Source organism: Rhinoraja longicauda, chromosome 33, assembly GCF_053455715.1.
Source record: "Rhinoraja longicauda isolate Sanriku21f chromosome 33, sRhiLon1.1, whole genome shotgun sequence".
NCBI classification, from domain to species: Eukaryota; Metazoa; Chordata; class Chondrichthyes; order Rajiformes; family Arhynchobatidae; genus Rhinoraja; species Rhinoraja longicauda.
Genome location: NC_135985.1, coordinates 1,132,012 through 1,147,354, shown reverse-complemented (window position 1 = coordinate 1,147,354; position 15,343 = coordinate 1,132,012). Strand labels below are relative to the sequence as shown.

General features: G+C 43.3%; 1 protein-coding gene across 4 annotated transcripts in view; it reads left to right on the top strand.

Moving 5' to 3' along the window:
* The window catches only part of efl1 (elongation factor like GTPase 1), a 187,258-nt gene that overhangs the window by 52,278 nt on the left and 119,637 nt on the right, over nt 1-15,343 (top strand). For 3 of the 4 annotated variants that reach the window (XM_078427282.1, XM_078427281.1, XM_078427283.1), the window contains exons 12-13: nt 14,131-14,230; nt 14,649-14,720. In XM_078427282.1, the coding sequence (XP_078283408.1) occupies nt 14,131-14,230; nt 14,649-14,720 (172 nt within the window). The remainder of the gene's footprint in view (nt 1-14,130; nt 14,231-14,648; nt 14,721-15,343) is intronic. The other variant, XM_078427284.1, reaches the window with a different exon arrangement.

Genomic DNA, 15,343 nt, shown 5'->3' with positions numbered 1-15,343 from the left:
CACAAAAAACATTTTTCTCGGGATTTGGCAGGACTTGTAAGTCAGTTGTTTTTGTGTCGGCACAATCCCAAGAATTTGCTCTTGTGGGAGGTAAACTGACATGAACCATTTGCGCTGAGCGGTGCATTATTATGTTTAAATTTGCTGGGTTTTTTAACATTGATGGACTAGCAAGCCTTCCTGGGATAATCTGTAGAGATACATATGTTACATACTCAGTCAATGATGTCTCTTCCTCAGTTCCCATTGTTGCTGAACTGTGTGGGTGAAAATGGACTCAATTTTGTCATAAATAAGTGTTGGCTGGACTGATGACTGACTTTTGGGATAATTCTAAAGTATATCATGCAGAGGATATGATGAGCTTCATTGCCACTGGTAGTAGAGATGAGTTATCATCACTGTAGATCTCCTTGCATTGATTCAGTGTGCCGTGACTCCCTTTAAGCACTGCAGTTCTATAATGTCTAAATACTTGACGTTGATATGTGTTGCTGCTCCCCGAGTACCTTTTTTTCAACCGGTAGGTTGTCTTATCTCGTGTTTGTGAGACATAGGTAATCATCTACTGAGGAAGCTTGTAATACGGTAAACTCGTTATTAGGGACTTTTTTATAACGGATTTCGGTTATCGCGGAGAGATCTACTGACCCTCAACGCCAGGCTGGGCTGCCAACGCCACCCCCCCCTCCCCCCACCCATACCTCCTCCCCAGCCACTTCCAGATTCTCTGAAGAAGGGTCTTGACCCAAAACGTTACCTATTCTTTTAATCCAGAGATGCTGCCTGACACACTGAGTTACTCTAACTTTTTGTGTCAATTAGTTAGGTGGATGGGACCAGAAATGGTAGCAAGCCCAATTATCGTCTTGTGATTTTTTGTTATGTTACTGTTCCCTACAATTCACCTCATAATGGTTAATATTGTTAACCATTCGTAGTCAACTGTCACCAACTCTTAGCCAGGTGGCAGTATTTCTTGAGAAGTTTTATTAGCTGTAAGTACTTTTGAAGAATTATATTTGTTGAGGTCACCTTGCCATTAAGAACAAGTTCAAATGAGCAATATATAATTGGATGCAAATAAATTACCTCTGTACATAAATAGTACAAATGTGTAGAATTTTACTGTAGTTTTTGGCAAGGAAATCTACCTAACTTAGATATGTTGTTGCACAAACAGCACACAATTAAAATGAATAAAACAGTGATAAATTGTTTGCCAATGTAGTCAGCATCACTCAGTTCAAAGGGAACCTATGCAGTGATTTGACAAAACATGAAACAATCTTCTCTTCAAGAATTATTGTTCAACATTCCAAAAACATAATTAGCTATTGATCTTAAAAATCCATTCCTAGTTTGGTTTGTTTATTTGTATTCAGTGAGGATAGTAACAACCTAGTTTTCATGAACATAATTAGTTCTCTGTGTCTGATCTTTGAGCAACCGACTTAAAGAAAGCAAAACCTGCTCTTTTTGTGATATTTGTTAACGAGCAAAGTTGAGATGGAGAATCACAAACAAGTTCAAAGCTTGGTTTTGAACTGCAGTTACTTTTGCAAAGCCCAGAAGCTCATTTTTACTCAACAACTTGCCCAGAAACAACAGTAGAAGGATTTGTCACTGTAACTTGTGCTTGTTATTTTGAGGGTGGTGGAATGTTGACTGGGAGAGCCAAAAGTGCCTGTTGTTAACCTGAAAAGTAGACAACAGCTTGGTTTTAAAATTGAATGCATTTCTTTTAAGATCTAGAGTTAAATATCACATTTAGGAGTACACTTTGGATGGCACAGTGGCACAGCTTTAGAGTTGCTGCCTTACAGCGCTTAGGATGCTTACAGTGCCAGAGACCCGGGTTCGATCCCAACTACAGGTGCTGTCTGCATGGAGTTTGTACGTTCTCCCTGTGACCTTGTTGGTTTCCTCCAAGATCTTTGGTTGCTTCCCACACTCCAAAGACGTAGAGGTTTGTAGGTTAATTGCCTTGGTATTAATGTAAATTGGCCCTCGTCTGTGTAGGATAAGTGATAATGTGAGGGGATCTCTGGTCGGCGTGGACTCTGTGGACCAAAGGGCCTGTGTCCGCGCTGTATCGCCAAACTAAGTTTTAGTCTGGATTTGGCTAAATCTGACGTTTACACTAACCTCAAGAAACCTGGGATGCAGAGAGATTTTTCTCTATACCAAAATTCATCCAAGGTAGACCTGTGTTTTCCATGAAGTCGCCATGTCGGCTGAACAACAATACCAAATAACAAAGGATAAAGTCAATGAACTTGCAAAAAACATATGAATATCAATGGAATTCTTATCATGGAATAGAACAAATGAGACTTCAGAGGATGGATGATTGGTCAGCAGTATTTATCATAGAGAGCCGTTGAAAATTCAGCTACAGTTACATCGCTGAGTTTGGAATGGTGCTTATGACATTGAAGTTCATATCAAACCAGATGCTATGTTGAATGTATTTGGAAAAAACCAGCAGTGCACTGTGTAAAAGGATCTTCAATGAAGGGGCAGGATAATCCTAACAACAGCTTTCCTGTGTTTAACTAAGCATGTGTGGGTGCCAGAAGTTCTTGTCTATAATAAGAGTCAATTCTGACAACTTTGCCCTTGTTACATCTGCGCATTCAAGGCCATGTTTAAATACAGTGTTGTTATTGGCAATTTCTTGCAACACTCTTTGACTTTTCTTATCTCGGTTTTTCCGATTTCAATAGATTTAATCTGCATGACATAATTTTAATTGTGTATTCAGCAAAATATGTGCACCTGGAATTTGGATAATCAGAGTTTGTCTGGAGACATTGGAATTAATTGTGATATATTAGAACACTCTTTGTGGTTGAGTTATTTCTTTCAAAGATGGACCATGAAATTGGGTATGAAGAGCTGTTTTTGTAGCACCATGTATGCTGAATGTGAAATGCAGATACATTTAACTGTGACTCGTATTGTGTGATGAATTTGTTTGAAGTGTGGTGCTTGCATCATTCCTGCACATCAGAGAAGGTGGGTTGTAACGTCAACCCTCAAGGAACTCTGATCTGACACCAGTGTTGCAAAATTGGGCTGTGAAAATCTAGCTAAAGCTGTTTTAATGACAGTGGGGAAACTTGAAACTTAATGGCAGGGCCCATCAGCTTCTGCCTCCCCAGTGCAAAGGGATCTTCAATGTCTTCCAAGTTTGCTGTGTTGATTGGACAGAGAATTTCTGGATACCTTTGGGAGTTTCGAAGTCAAGGCTGTGTGTTGTAACTAATAGGTTTTACTTGTAATATACCAGCTCCATTACGCACTAGATTTAGAGTCAGTTTAATGTTTGAGCATCATTCCCTTAATGGAGGAAACCCACGCATTCACAGGGAGAACGTTCAAACTATGCACAGTCAATACCCGAGATCAGGATCTAACCTGGTTCTCTAGCTCAACTTTTCTTATCTCGGTTTTTCCGTGAGGCAGCAGCTCCACCAGCTGCTTCAATGTGTTGTTGCAGGTATCCATTTGTTACAGGTGTTGTTGCAGGTATGGGAGAAAGTAGGGCAAAGGGCAACTGTTTCACCAACCTAAACGTTTGGGAAAGTTCCAAGTAAAATGGTGTCCGACCTAACATACAAATTTAAAATAATGATTGAAGGGCTTTTCTTACCTTGACTGACAAGTACGACTTGGCAACAAGTCGGGTCTGATCCTTTTGTGGTATACTGGCACGCAAAGATTAGCTGATGTTTTCTTGGCATTAGAGAACTGGGGAAGTGTATGAATCAGGATAATTTTTGTAACAGAAATCAGGAAGGGAATATTTTGCATTCACGGGCAGGTGTTAGTGACTACGTACACGCCACCTTCCTTTGGCGTGTGGTTGATGCACAACCAGGGGAAGCCTGAGCGAGCCGGAGTGTTGTGCAAACTGCTGAGGGCAGAGGACACAAGTGTTGGAAGATTGTGCATGTTGGAAGCCATGCTGACTTAGCATGGAAAAAGACAAGATGTAATAAAGGAGGCTTGAAATAATGCTCATGCTGTTGATTAATGACAGTGCAACTTATATAAATAGGTTTTCTTGTAAATTAATGATAAATTGAAACCTTAAATGATTATTTTTACTTTCCATTGGCCCGCTCATCACTGAAAACAACATGGGGAAAATATTTAGTTTGCACATTCCCTTGTTGAAAGAAAGGATTAGGCTTTCCAATATTTCATTTTTTTTAAATTGTATAAAACAGATTATTCAGAATTAAAAACTTAAATGACAGGCAGCATTACCTTCATAAGGGAATTTGGCTATCCTGTAATTAAAAAGTGACATCATGTAGAATTGTTCACCATTTGTAAAACCAGATTAATGCTCAGGAGTATTGTGCTCGTGTCCCCTTCATACTGAGTTTCCAACACTTGTGAAAGTTAAAGTTAGAGAGTCTCCCAGAACAAGGAACCAATTAGATTTTGTGCAGGAAGGAACTGCAGATGCTGGTTTATACCAAAGATAGATTTGCCACTTTAAGTTTTACTTGTACAGTTTCTTGGCCTAAAATGTGAGAGTCGTGATGTTATAGAGCACGGAAACAGGGTGTTCAGTCCAACTCCATGCCAACCTGGTTGCCCAGCTGAGTAAAAAGAGAGAGCTGCTGAAGGATCAATAATGAAACATCTCAAGTCAAAACGTAGAAGAGTGATTTCCCTCTACAGATGCTGTCTGACCCACCAAGTTCTTCCATCAGTTTACCTTTTTTTAATTTGCTGCTGAATGCAGCATCTACAGTTTCTTGTGTCTACCTGAACTAGTAGCATTTGTCTGCATTTGGCCCATATCCCTCTAAACCGTTCCTATCCATGTTCCTGTGTAAATCACTTTTAAATGTAATGATTGAAACATTCAGTTCTGCTGCCTGTAAGCTACCGAGAGGGAGCCATTGACCCAGAAGCTTGAAGGCAAAGTATAAAGCTTAAAATACCTCCTATGGATCATATTGACAAAATTAGTTGAGCATTGAAACATGCTTAACTGCTGCCATCTACGGGTAGGGCATAAAACCACGCACAGATTATAGTTTCTAATCCACAATAAAGACAATGTTTTTGTCGTGAATATTACAATCCTGGTAGCAACATTATTGAGTACTTATAATATGAAGCCAGGTGCACTTTTTCAAAGGGTTGGACACAAGACAACTGGCCTGAGATGATTAATGTTCTTCTTTGCGTGTTGCTGTGTGCCTTCTATATCAGCTGAGAGCGATAGCAGATAACTCTGTTCCTGGTGGATCAGCAGCTGGTTATCGGGCAGTAGAATCCTGTCAGTAATGTAGCCAAAAGCATTTGCAGCAATATGTGATTGATGTAAGGATATCATTGAACATGAGGGTTTGAAAGCATTCTCATGTTAAAGGTGGATTGACCTGGCTTCAAAGTGAGGCAGTGAAACCTTTTGCTAAAAAAGTTAATTAAATGTCCTCAAAGCCTCAGAAGGATGTCGAAATGGGATGGCTTCAAATATTGCCCTTCAGTTACTGTTCGTTTTCCAGAACTTGGCTAGTAGGTGTTACAACATTGCTAAACATTCTATGGAGAAGGCAGGACAATGGGGTTGAGAGGGAAAGATAGATCAGCCATGATTGAATGGCGGTGTGGACTCGATGGGTCAAACGGCCTAATTCTGCTCCAACGCAGAAAGACAAAGAATGATCAAATCAAAAAAATTCCTTATCTTCACTGCCCAGCAGTTCCAGCTAGAAAGACCACTGCAGGCATGTTGTGAGAAAGAATCAGCTCAGCCTTTTCTCCAGGCACACAGATATATAATAGAAACAGAGAAAAATAAGTGCAGGAGTAAGCCATTTGGCCCTTCGAACCAGCACCGCCATTCAATATGATCATAGAAACATAGAAACATAGAAAGTACGTGCAGGAGTAGGCCATTCGGCCCTTCGAGCCTGCACCGCCATTCAATATGATCATGGCTGATCATCCAACTCAGTATCCTGTACCTGCCTTCTCTCCATACCCCCTGATCCCTTTAGCCAACATAACATAACATAACAACACTTTATTGTCACTCGGCACAACACCGAGCGAAATTTCAGCAGTCACACAAAATACAGCAAAAAGAAAAAAACACAGGACACCCGACCCCAACACAAACATCCATCACAGTGACTCCAAACACCCCCTCACTGTGATGGAGGCAACAAAACTTCCCCTCTCTTCCCCCCGCACCCACGGACAGGCAGCTCGACCCCTACCGAGGCAAACGACACGCACAGCCCCCGCAAGGGGATGGAAGGCCCCCCGGCCGAGCCGCCCCGGGCACCGAAACGTCCCGCGGCCGCACCGGGCGATGTTAAGTCCAACGGCCGAGCCGCACCGGGCACTGAAACGTCCCGCGGCCGAACAGCGCTGACGATGTTAAGTCCAGCGGCCAAGCCGCACCGGGCACTGAAACGTCCCGCGGCCACACCGGGCGATGTTAAGTCCAGCGGCCAAGCCGCACCGGGCATTGAAACGTCCCGCGGCCGAGCCGCACCGGGCACTGAAACGTCCCGCGGCCACACCGGGCACTGAAACGTCCCGCGGCCACACCGGGCGATGTTAAGTCCAGCGGCCGAGCCGCACCGGGCACTGAAACGTCCCGCGGCCGAGCTGCGCCGGCAATGTTAAGGCCCGCAGCCGAGCCGCACCGGGCACTGAAACGTCCCGCAGCCGAGCTGCGCCGGCAATGTTAAGGCCTGCAGCCGAGCCGCACCGGGCACTGAAACGTCCCGCAGCCGAGCTGCGCCGGCAATGTTAAGGCCCGCAGCCGAGCCGCACCGGGCACTGAAACGTCCCGCAGCCGAGCTGCGCCGGCAATGTTAAGGCCCGCAGCCGAGCCGCACCGGGCACTGAAACGTCCCGCAGCCGAGCTGCGCCGGCAATGTTAAGGCCCGCAGCCGAGCCGCGCCCCGGGGAAGAGACCTAATAAAATAAAGGTTTCCCCCCGCCCCACCCCCCCACCCCACCCCACACCCCCACCACACACCCCCACCACACATACACAGCCAAAAACAGAAACAAAAACCATCCCAACACCGACACAAACAAAAAAAAAAGAAAAAAAGACAACAGACTGCCAGAGAGCCGCAGCCGTTAGGCGCAGCCAACTCCTCCCTAACTCCCTCTTAAATATAGCCAATGAACTGGCCTCATGGCTGTTCATCTAAAATTATTACTCCGTTCCTGCTTTTTCCCAATATAATAATAATAATAATAATAATAATAAACATTTATTTTTTATAGCGCTTTTCCAAATGCTCAAAGACGCTTTACAAAACAGTCAAGACATAAAAACAAACAGACAAACTATCCTGACGGAGAAGCGGCGAACAAATAGCGCCAGCGTCCTCTCACGTCAGGGTCCGGCAGTAGACAATAAAGAACACAAGACACACAATTACAATTTTTAACACAAACAGCCATCACAGTGATTGCTCCAGGCACACCCTCACTGTGATGGAAGGCAAAGAAAAGTCTTATCTCCTCCTCATTCTTCTCCCGTGGTGCCACGGGGCGATCGAGGCTCCCGACTTTTGAAGCCCCCACCGGGCGATGGAAAGTCCCAGGGCCGAGCCGAGCAGGCCGATGAAGGTCCTGAGCCCCCAACGGGCGATGGAAAGTGCCGCGGCCAGGCCACGCAGGGCGATGAGGGGCCTGCGAGCGGGTCAATCAAATCTCGCGCTTCGGGGTGGTCGAAGCTGCTACGGCTGGAGCTCCCGAAAGCCGGTCGCCAGCCAGGGACCTGCGAGCTCCCGATGTTGCGGTCCCTTGATCCCCTTAGCCCTAAGAACTAAATCTAATTCTTTCTTGAAAACATCCAGTGAATTGGCCTCCACTGTCTTCTGTGGCAGAGAATTCCACAGATTCACAACTCTCTGGGTGAAAATAAAATCCTCATCTCAGTCCTAAATGGCTTACCCTTTATTCTTAAACTGTGCCCACTGGTTCTGGACTCCCCCAACATCGGTTAGGTAAACTGGAATAAAGTTTTACTTTCGTAATAAAATGTATTTTTTAGCACATTATTTTTCCCTTTCATTACCATTTAAATTAAAAATGTAGATCATAGCAGCGCGTTTATAAATATTGAATCAGAATTTATATTCTCTCTATTCCCTATCTGCTAATTTCCATAATCAAGACATTGAAGATACTGTTTGGTGTGGAATGAAAGTGAATGTTACATGTTATTGATATTAAACTAAGCCTCTGGCAACCTGATAATGCCCACAACTTAATTTCAATAGCTCTGATTGAAAATCATTTAGCACTAGTTACCAGACAGTTAATGAACCAAGAAAATGCATTTGGTTTTATAGACAATAGACAATAGGTGCAGGAGTAGGCCATTCGGCCCTCCGAGCCAGCACCACCATTCAATGTGATCATGGCTGATCATTCTCAATCAGTACCCCGTTCCTGCCTTCTCCCCATACCCCCTGACTCCGCTATCCTTAAGAGCTCTATCTAGCTCTCTCTTGAATGCATTCAGAGAATTGGCCTCCACTGCCTTCTGAGGCAGAGAATTCCACAGATTCACAACTCTCTGACTGAAAAAGTTTTTCCTCATCTCAGTTCTAAATGGCCTACCCCGTATTCTTAAACTGTGGCACCTGGTTCTGGATTCCCCCAACATCGGGAACCTGTTTCCGACTTGTTGGAACGTGTCCAACCCCTTAATAATCTTATATGTTTCGATAAGATCCCCTCTCATCCTTCTAAATTCCAGTGTATACAAGCCTAGTCGCTCCAGTCTTTCAACATATGACCGTTCCGCCATTCCGGGAATTAACCTAGTAAACCTACGCTGCACCCCCTCAATAGCAAGAATATCCTTCCTCAAATTTGGAGACCAAAACTGCACACAGTACTCCAGGTGCGGTCTCACTGGGGCCTGATACAACTGCAGAAGGACCTCTTTGCTCCTATACTCAACTTCTCTTGTTATGAAGGCCAAAATTCCATTGGCTTTCTTCACTGCCTGCTGTACCTGCATGCTTCCTTTCAATGACTGATGCACTAGGACACCCAGATCTCGTTGTACGTCCCCTTTTCCTAACTTGACACCATTCAGATAATAATCTGCCTTCCTATTCTTACCACCGAAGTGGATAACCTCACACTTATCCACATTAAACTGCATCTGCCATGCATCCGCCCACTCAACAACCTGTCCAAGTCACCCTGCAACCTCATAGCATCTTCCTCACAGTTCACACTACCACCCAGCTTTGTATCATCTGCAAATTTGCTAATGATACTTTTAATCCCTTCATCCAAGTCATTAATGTATATTGTAAATAGCTGCGGTCCCAACACCGAGCCTTGCAGTTAACTGTTTTAACATGCAAATGCCACGGAAAATAAATTGATTGTTTTAAAAACTAGTTTTGAAAGTTGATTTGAATTTGAAGTTAATTTGAATTTATTCAGCAGCAACGTGTTGATATTTTAACACAACACAAGTCCAGTTCAGTACCGAGGTACAGTGCAAAGCTTTAGTTGCCTGCTACCCAGTCAGCAGAAAGGCAATACATGATTACAATTGTTTTTAGACACAGAGAAAGGAAAAGATAGATGGCAAGGGAAGATTAAGGGGGATAGTTGCATATGAAATAAGGTGTCATATAATGTGGTCTGGGGAGTTGTAGATGGAATGTTCATCTAAACTTATAGGAGAATGTGGAGTACGTTTGCTAACACTGGGACTTTTTGTGGGCAGGGCTGCAGATAATCCCAGACGCCAGGAGTGTTACAGGGTCAATGTGTTAAACTCTTCCTTGTAATTGTGAACAATGGACTCAATTAAGTAAGTGGAAGAAGAAAGTACATTATAGGAACTGTTCGTTAACCTTTCCTAAAATTGTTGCTGGAGCCATGGTCCTCAAATTGGGTGCAATTACACTTAGTGGTGAACTAACTCAAGGCAGCTTTACAGGCTATTGGAAAAAAAGGGTTCTTTATACAGCAAGCTGTTCAACATCTTCTTTGGAAGGAACATACTTTTCAAGCCCCGAAACTAGGAAAATGGACACCATTCTTTCCTGGCCAACCCTATGCTTTAACATATGCTTTATCTGGCAATCGCTGGAGTTCATGTCCGTGTGTACCCTTCGGCAATAGGAGTAAAATCTGGGACTAAGATCATTGGTGGTACTGGTAATTCAAAGAATCTTTTGCAGCACGGTGGCTAAGCAGTAGAGCTACTGTCTGTAAGGCAGCAACTGTGCCACTGTGCTGCCCAGTGACAGACTAGTGACAGACTTGTACCTACCAGTGCCAGAGAAATATTGAAAATTCTGTAACCATCTGTACTAGCAGAGTACAGTATCATATATATATATATAAACATATAAACAGTGATCACAGCATGATAAGTTTTACTCTGCAAATGGAAAGGCAGAAGGGAAAATCGGAAGTGTCAGTATTACAGTATAGCAAAGGGGATTACAGAGGCATGAGGCAGGAGCTGGCCAAAATTGACTGGAAGGAGGCCCTAGCAGGGAAGACGGTAGAACAGCAATGGCAGGTATTCCTGGGAATAATGCAGAGGTTGCAGGATCAATTCATCCCAAAGAGGCGGAAAGACTCTAAGGGGAGTAAGAGACACCTGTGGCTGACAAGGGAAGTCAAGGACAGCATAAAAATTAAGGAGAGGAAGTATAACATAGCAAAGAAGAGTGGGAAGACAGAGGATTGGGACTCTTTTAAAGAGCAACAAAAGTTAACTAAAAAGGCAATACGGGGAGAAAAGATGAGGAACGAGGGTAAACTAGCCAATAATATAAAGGAGGATAGCAAAAGTTTTTTTAGGTACATGAAGAGGAAAAAAATAGTCAAGGCAAATGTGGGTCCCTTGAAGACAGAAGCAGGGGAATTTATTATGGGGAACAAAGAAATGGCAGACGAGTTAAACCGTTACTTTGGATCTGTCTTCACTGAGGAAGATACACACAATCTCCCAAATGTTCTAGGGGCCGGAGAACCTAGGGTGATGGAGGAACTGAAGGAAATCCACATTAGGCAGGAAATGGTTTTGGGTAGACTGATGGGATTGAAGGCTGATAAATCCCCAGGGACTGATGGTCTGCATCCCAGAGTACTTAAGGAGGTGGCTCTAGAAATAGTGGAAGCATTGGAGATCATTTTTCAATGTTCTATAGATTCAGGATCAGTTCCTGTGGATTGGAGGATAGCAAATGTTATCCCACTTTTTAAGAAAGGAGGGAGAGAGAAAACGGGTAATTATAGACCAGTTAGTCTGACATCAGTGGTGGGGAAGATGCTGGAGTCAATTATAAAAGACGAAATTGCTGAGCATTTGGATAGCAGTAACAGGATCATTCCGAGTCAGCATGGATTTACGAAGGGGAAATCCTGTTTGACAAATGTACTGGAATGTTTTGAGGATGTAACTAGGAAAATTGACAGGGGAGAGTCAGTGGATGTGGTGTACCTCGACTTTCAGAAAGCCTTCGACAAGGTCCCACATAGGCGATTAGTGGGCAAAATTAGAGCACATGGTATTGGGGGTAGGGTACTGACATGGATAGAAAAATGGTTGACAGACACAAAGCAAAGATTGGGGATAAATGGGTCCCTTTCGGAATGGCAGGCAGTGACCAGTGGGGTACCGCAAGGTTCGGTGCTGGGACCCCAGCTATTTACGATATACATTAATGACTTAGATGAAGGGATTAAAAGTACCATTAGCAAATTTGCAGATGATACTAAGCTGGGGGGTAGTGTGAATTGTGAGGAAGATGCAATAAGGTTGCAGGGTGACTTGGACAGGTTGTGTGAATGGGCGGATACATGGCAGATGCAGTTTAATGTAGATAAGTGTGAGGTTATTCACTTTGGAAGTAAGAATAGAAAGGCAGATTATTATCTGAATGGTGTCAAGTTAGGAAGAGGGGATGTTCAACGAGATCTGGATGTCCTAGTGCATCAGTCACTGAAAGGAAGCATGCAGGTACAGCAGGCAGTGAAGAAAGCCAATGGAATGTTGGCCTTTATAACAAGAGGAGTTGAGTATAGGAGCAAAGAGGTCCTTCTACAGTTGTACCGGGCCCTGGTGAGACCGCACCTGGATTACTGTGTGCAGTTTTGGTCTCCAAATTTGAGGAAGGATATTCTTGCTATTGAGGGCGTGCAGCATAGGTTCACTAGGTTAATTCTCGGAATGGCGGGACTGTCATATGTTGAAAGGCTGGAGCAATTAGGCTTGTATACACTGGAATTTAGAAGGATGATGGGGGATCTTATTGAAACATATAAGATAATTAGGGGATTGGACACGTTCCAACAAGTCGGAAACATGTTGGGGGAGTCCAGAACAAGGGGCCACAGTTTAAGAATAAGGGGTAGGCCATTTAGAACGGAGATGAGGAAGAACTATTTCAGTCAGAGAGTGGTGAAGGTGTGGAATTCTCTGCCTCAGAAGGCAGTGGAGGCCAGTTCGTTGGATGCTTTCAAGAGAGAGCTGGATAGAGCTCTTAAGGATAGCGGAGTGAGGGGGTATGGGGAGAAGGCAGGAACGGGGTACTGATTGAGAGTGATCAGCCATGATCGCATTGAATGGCGGTGCTGGCTCGAAGGGCTGAATGGCCTACTCCTGCACCTATTGTCTATTGTCTATAACATTCTTAAGGGATTGGACAGGCTAGACGCAGGAAAAATGTTCCCGATGTTGGGGGAGTCCAGAATCAAGGGTCACAGTTTAAGAATAAGGGGTAGGCCATTTAGGACTGAAATGAGAAAAAACCTTTTCACCCAGAGAGTTATGAATCTGTGGAATTCTCTGCCACAGAAGGCAGTGGAGGCCAATTCACTGGATATTTTCAAGAGAGAGTTAGATTTAGCTCTTAGGGCTAACGGAATCAAGGGATATGGGGAAAAAGCAGGAACGGGGTACTGATTTTGGATGATCAGCCATGATCATATTGAATGGCAGTGCTGGCTCGAAGGGCCGAATGGCCTACTCCTGCACCTATTTTCTATGTTTCTATGTTTACTGTACACCAGTGTTATAAAGTGACAGCCATACTTCTCATTGCTGTATCTGTGTTGTAGAGATAATTTGATACTTATGGCTATAGTGCAGTGTTGCAGTGAAAAACCTGTGACTACTGAAGGTTTGTGCATGGTTCCAAATCTTCACCATGATTTATTTTGATTCTCGAAGGTTAAATTCTTAATATAAGATGAAATAAACTAACATTTTTTATATCTCTGACCCTTGAAGTTTTTTCACCAACTCAGAATATTGCTGCAAATAGTTGCCCTTTCTTTCTTACGGTTTGCTCTCAGATGAACACTTTGGACATGATAACGTTAATCATCAGGTTGGTTTGTCTCATCCCATTCTGAATTCTTTTTGTTCCCGGTCTTCAGAGTTTCAATTAAAGGGTCAGATTGAAGGAATGCATCGGAGGTCAAGGTGACTCGAAAGGCCAAGCCAGAATGTTTGAGAACCACTGAATTTTTAATTAATTTCTCATAAAATTGATTGGTAGATGTGTGCATTTTTCCTCTCAGCCTGATTATGCACTGGAAGATGACCAAATATTGCTGTATTAAGAACCGGTCTGTTTTTAATAAGTGAACCAGTCTTGCTGAGTTCAGCAATTGACCGAGCTATGTCAAGCTTGATTTTAAACACAGCCACAATACTTGATATAACACAGACTTACTGTTTTATCTCTATTTCACTTATTTGGACAACTATGCTCTTGTGAATTCTAGATTAAGCCAGCAATTAAATTGTATTTTGCTTCTCTTTCATTTCCAGTGGTAACTGATTTGAAAATGGTTAAAAAAAAATCTATTTTAAAACTCTGAATCTTTATTTCAAAATGCATATTTTAAGAGAAAATCGGTTAAAAAATGTGGCACTATTATCGTGAAATGCAATTGGCCTATTAAAAACTGATCTACACTTGTTGGTAAAGAAATATACAATGTAACTTTGAAGTGATGTTGAGGTTAATCTGTTGTAGTTACTTGCTTGGATTTCAAGCACAAGCAATGCCATCCTTGATTTATTGAAGCAATGACACCTTTCATTCTGTCTTTTAACATGTTTAGCATTTCTTGAATGCAAGAGTGATGGGACAGCTCCGGTCATTGTATTTATTTGCAAGATGTTTGCAGTTGACTCCAAGGGTATACCCCAGAATAAGCCAAGGTAGGTGATGTTCATTGTCTTGCATAGTCTTTGCACAAGACCATTTTCAGTTTCCTTATCCATTTGATAATTTGCCTCTCGGATAAACAGTTATCACAGGTTTTGTAACAAACGTATGTGGTGGGGGGAACTGCCGTGAGGGTGAATAAAGGAGGACCCGGCGTGGGGGTGACCACTGAGAGCTAAGGGGGACCACAAGTGGAATGTGTTTAAAATAGTTTGGAATACATTGTAACTTTGTCAGCGCCCTTTATGTGGCGATTCTTCGCATACCTTGGGGAAAATCCAAAAAATCTGTTTTTTGATCTAATTTCTAGGTAGTTTTGCTTCTGCTGGGAACATTTTTATTCTTTCAAAGAAAGCATTCCTTGCACATTGTGCTAGCCTTTCCAACTCTATGATGTTCCTTGTTTTACAGATTGTTGAAAGAGTTCATTGATGATAGATGTTATTATTTTGCAAAAATTAAAACTCAAAAACTGCAGATGCCGTAAGTCTGAAATAAAAACAGAAACTGTGTGAAATACTTCACAGATCAGACAATGTCCGATGAAAGTTGTCTATAAGTCAGGTACATGGATAGGAAAAGTTTAATAGGATATGAGCCCAACACTGTCAAATGGGACCAGCTTAGATGGGCATCTTGGTTGGCATGGGTGTGTTAGGCTGAGAGGCCTGTTTCTGTGCTGTGTGAGGGGCCTGTTTCTGTGCTGTATAAGGGGCCTGTTTCTGTGCTGTGTGAGGGGCCTGTTTCTGTGCTGTATAAGGGGCCTGTTTCTGTGCTGTGTGAGGGGCCTATTTCTGCTGTATGAGGGGCCTGTTTCTGTGCTGTATGAGGGGCCTGTTTCTGTGCTGTATGAGGAGCCTGTTTCTGTGCTGTATAAGGGGCCTGTTTCTGTGCTGTATAAGGGGCCTGTTTCTGTGCTGTTTGAGGGGCCCTGTTTCTGTGCTGTATAAGGGGCCTGTTTCTGTGCTGTGTGTGGGGCCTGTTTCTGTGCTGTGTGAGGGGCCTGTTTCTGTGCTGTGTGAGGGGCCTGTTTCTGTGCTGTGTGATGGACCTGTTTCTGTGCTGTGTGAGGGGCCTGTTTCTGTGCTGTGTGAGGGGCCTGTTTC